Source organism: Microtus ochrogaster, unplaced genomic scaffold (genome assembly GCF_000317375.1).
Source record: "Microtus ochrogaster isolate Prairie Vole_2 unplaced genomic scaffold, MicOch1.0 UNK2, whole genome shotgun sequence".
NCBI lineage: Eukaryota > Metazoa > Chordata > Mammalia > Rodentia > Cricetidae > Microtus > Microtus ochrogaster.
The window spans coordinates 10,130,721-10,135,067 of NW_004949100.1; the positions used below are offsets into that span (position 1 = coordinate 10,130,721).

At 40.7% G+C, this 4,347-nt stretch overlaps 1 protein-coding gene across 3 annotated transcripts in view; it reads left to right on the forward strand.

Annotated features, from left to right (window-relative positions):
• The window catches only part of Scel (sciellin), a 118,942-nt gene that overhangs the window by 79,911 nt on the left and 34,684 nt on the right, over nucleotides 1-4,347 (forward strand). For all 3 annotated transcript variants that reach the window (XM_013353109.2, XM_026788433.1, XM_026788434.1), the window contains exons 14-16: nucleotides 537-596; nucleotides 899-958; nucleotides 2,628-2,684. In XM_013353109.2, the coding sequence (XP_013208563.1) occupies nucleotides 537-596; nucleotides 899-958; nucleotides 2,628-2,684 (177 nt within the window). The remainder of the gene's footprint in view (nucleotides 1-536; nucleotides 597-898; nucleotides 959-2,627; nucleotides 2,685-4,347) is intronic.

Genomic DNA, 4,347 nt, shown 5'->3' on the forward strand with positions numbered 1-4,347 from the left:
AAAAGAAAGAAAGAGAGAGAAAGAAAACAGGGGCTGGAGAACGGCTCAGAGGTTAAGAGTACTCGATGCTCTTTCAAAGGACCTGGTTTGTTTCCCAGCACCCACATAGTGGCTCACAGCTCTCCCCTCTAGCTCCAGGGGGATCTGATACCCTCTTCTGACCTCTGCAGGAACCAAGGATTGCACACCGTGGACAGACAGACTGGCAAAACATTCATACACATGCTTTTTTGTTGTTTAGAAACGAATAAAAGATAAACTAAAAAGGAAATACTTCATGGACCCAAACAGCATGTCTACAGACCTATCACGGTCTGCATATCCCTAGTTTATCTCTTTGGGTCCATGTCCTTAGAGGCTTATTGTAATTTAAATTGGGAGTTTGGGGAAACACCTGTGTGGAATAAAGCAATTTCCAGGATCATAGCTCGTCTTTCCCAGCCAGCTTCTATTTTACATGTCAACTGGTGTAAGCTTTTTAGAGTTAAACATCTGTCATTATTACTGATGAGATTTTTTAATCAATATATTTAAAGAAATCAAGGTCTTGACGGCCTCTTCAGAGCAAACCTGAAGGCACAGCAGATAGACAAAAGGTAAGTGTGTCTGTTCACTCCAGAAGTCCTGTGTCTCAGACTGTTTGCCTTGCTCCTTCAGATGGTGGAGGTGGTGGGAAGGGAGCTGCATCCTCTGGCAGACAAACACACCAGCAGATGGGCTAGCTCTCCCGGCATTGTACATTTAGTTCAGACGTAATTGCCCAGAAGGATCTCTGCTCTTCCATTCAATGAGAGTAAATGAGCAATTCATAGAAAATGTTTATTATATCTGACCTTTCAGGATACCACACAATTTCAGTTCAACATGCAGTTTTTATTGCAATTCTTTTTGTTTCCAGAGCCCAGAGTCTTGAAAGTCTCATCTATATGAACACCCAGATGGACAGAGATGCCAAAGGGTAAGAGGCTGTCAAGGCAGGCCACTTTGGGGGACCCTCTGATTGCCTTGTGTTCTCCTGCCAGGGTCAGGCGGTCTGGCGGCACAGACTCTGGGTAATGTCAGAGAAGGCTGGGTGCCACAGTAGAGGCTCTGCCACCATTGTGAATCTCGGTGACCTGGTCAGGTGCCGTAATTTCCTCATCTCATAAGGAAAAGAGTGTGGCTTAGGTGATCTCTACACAACCTTTCATATTAAAAATAAAAGAAACCCAACTGGTTACTATAGGCATCTTATGGACTGAGTATATTGACCACAAGGCACTTTGGTTCTGGGAATGGAGCTACTCAAAACTGAAGTTCTTAAAATGTAGAAGGCATTTCTTATTGGTAAATATCTTGATGTTGAAAGACACTGAAAAATTTTGAAGCAGATTAATTGGTGGTTAAAAACTGAACTAGTAGTCTTTGAAAGATGCATTTGTAATTTTATTTTATTTTTATTTTTTATTTTTTTTTCATTTGCAATTTTAAACTGACAGTGACAAACTAGAAACTTGGCTTTTCATTACTGATAACATTTTTCACATCGAAAGAAATACAATTTCTGACAGTCCAATTAAGTAACACTTTCTGAGCTGTCAGGAATGGCAAAGGTTAAGGATTTCTGAGATTTCTCACACTTCTCGCCGGACTGGCCACTTACTTTGCGTTTGGTTAGACATTAAACGTGCTTTTATAAGATGACAGTTATTTCTGTTGTCACATTTATTGTTCAAAACTATTTATCTGTGCCAGTGTGTGCATGGAGTGATACCCTAGTCTTCTAAGTCAGTCCTGTCAGATGCCCTATCAGCTTTCTGATCTGGAACACACAGCAAAGTCTCTGTGATGGGCAGCGCACTTAGTAACAGTCACAGTGGTGTGCTGGTGTATTAAAGGTGACTTAATGTGCCAATAATTTTGTCACAATGAAATCAATCAGAGATGAAAATGTTAAATGTCAATGTGCAGCACTTGGCTGTGTAGTATCAGGGGATTGGTTAGCCTTCAGTTCTTTATTGTTCTAAGAGAAGGTCTTGTGTAGGTAGCCTCAGTCAGCCTCAAACACAGAATCCTGCCTCAGCATTTCAGGTGCTGGGATTATAGTAATGGACAAACAGTAGCCTCTTATAATGATTAGATTTTTGTATACTAAAGTTTCATTCTATGTGATAATTTTGCATAAGGTACTAAAGTCGTGATGTTGACCCTTTCACGACACCCTAGAAACTTTTATGGGGAATAACTTCTCCAAGTCCTCAAAATATTTCCATTTAAAGTGTTGATCAATTATTGATTTTTACCTAGCATTAAAGAATTTTTGTACTTAAATAGGTTAAAAATCTCAAAGCATATATTAAATTTGGCCTCCCTCTAATCTATCTTCCCCAAAGGAAAGGCTGAGGTTGGGGAGAAAGGTTTGCTTTCAAACTGATTAAGTTGTACTGAGTAATGGTTGATATCTTGATATTGAGGTGTCTCTCGGACATTTTATGCTGCTTGAATTAGGCATTTCTAAGACTCTCCAGTGCGTTAGGCCCTGTTGCATCTCATTCCTTCTGTGAGTAATCTTCAGCTGTCCTAAAAGACACTGAGCATGCAATTGAGTTTCTCACACACTTTCTTTCCCCAACTCCAATGTTCTAAAGCAATCCAGCCTTTGGAAGTCTTAAGAAAATCCATCAAAGGACGGACAAAGAGAAAGGGTAGGTAAAACACTTTCATTGGCATGTGTCTTTCCTTCTCTTAGCCTTTTAAACCTTGTCAGCCTGGGCGTGTTACACTATACTGTCTACAACAGATGAACTCTAAAGAATTAGCAGAAATAGTGGGTTAAAGGAATACAATCCCTGCCATCTCTAAAGGGTGGCCATGCAAATTCTCTACCAAATCTCTCATTCTGTATTTTCTTAAATAATAAAAACACTTATCAATTTTTAATGTGAATCAAGAAATGTAAAGGAAAAAGTGCAAAATGAGAAACATGAAGAAGACTGGTTTAAATCAAGTACCACTGTGAAAATCAATTAAGATAAGAAGCTAGAAAATGGGGTAGGGAGATAGATGGCTCAGTCAGTAAAACACCTGCTGTGCAAACACATGGACATTAGCTCAGTTCCCCAGCACTGGTAAATGGGGAGCATCAGAAACCCTAGGACTTAAGGAGTAGGAGACAGGGGGGATGCCTGGACCTTGCTGAGTAACCAGTGTAACTGAATCTGTGAGCTCCAGCTTCAATGAGAGATGTAAGGGAGACAGTAATAGAGTAGGAAACTTAATGCTGACCTCTGGGACTCACAACACATAACCATACTATGTACACATATGTCCACATGCACACATGGCACGCACATGCACACACCACATATGTGAACCCTCAAAGGTAAGCCCAGGGTAATTAAAGCAAAGGCCTTTCTGGTCAGTTGTTTCTAGAAACATCAGACGCCACATTCAGGCACATTCTCATGTACACAGTTAGGGTTATTATTGATGAGATGAAACAGCATGGCCCTAGTAATTTGGGGAGGAAAGGGTTCATTTAGTTTACATTTCCACAGGACCATTCATCAGCAAAACAGGAACTCAAACAGGGCAGGAACCTTGAAGCAGGAACTGATGCAGAGTCGGTGGAGGGGAGCTGCTTGCCTGCTTTCTCCCCATGACTTGCTCAGCCTGCTTTCTTGCAGAAAGTAGGCCCTCCAGCCCAGGGATGGCACCGCCCACCATGGATAGGACCCTCCCCCATCAATCACTAAGAAAATTCTCTATAGGCTTGTATATAATCCCATCTTGTGGAGGCATTTTTCGCATTGAGGTTCCCTCCTCTCAGGTGACTTTAGATTGTGTCAAGTTGACATAAAACTAGCCAGCACAATGGTTGTCAGAGAATCTTGCAAATATTGCGGACAATTTGATGTAAGTTTTCTTAATTGAAAATTCATATAATATATTCTTTCTGATCACGGTTTCCTCTCCCCCATTTGTCCCCAGATTCTCTCCACCTCCTTATTAAATTCAACAGCTTTTTCCTTCCTTCCTTCCTTCCTTCCTTCCTTCCTTCCTTCCTTCCTTCCTTTTTTCTTTAGAAAAACAAAACAAAACATGCAAATCAAAAACAATGAACCTGAAAAGAACCCAACAATGAAAAAGCACAGGAAACCACACACACACACACACACACACACACACACACACACACACACACATATAAAAACACGAAATCAAAAATCATAACATACAAAAGACTGGTAAAAATAAAAACTTTTAGAAAGCCTTAAAAGTTCTTGCCTTTAAAACTCCCTTTCAGGGTTCAATTAAGGACATGACGAATAGCTAAAGGGGGGCTAGAAATCCGAGGGCAAAGACCCG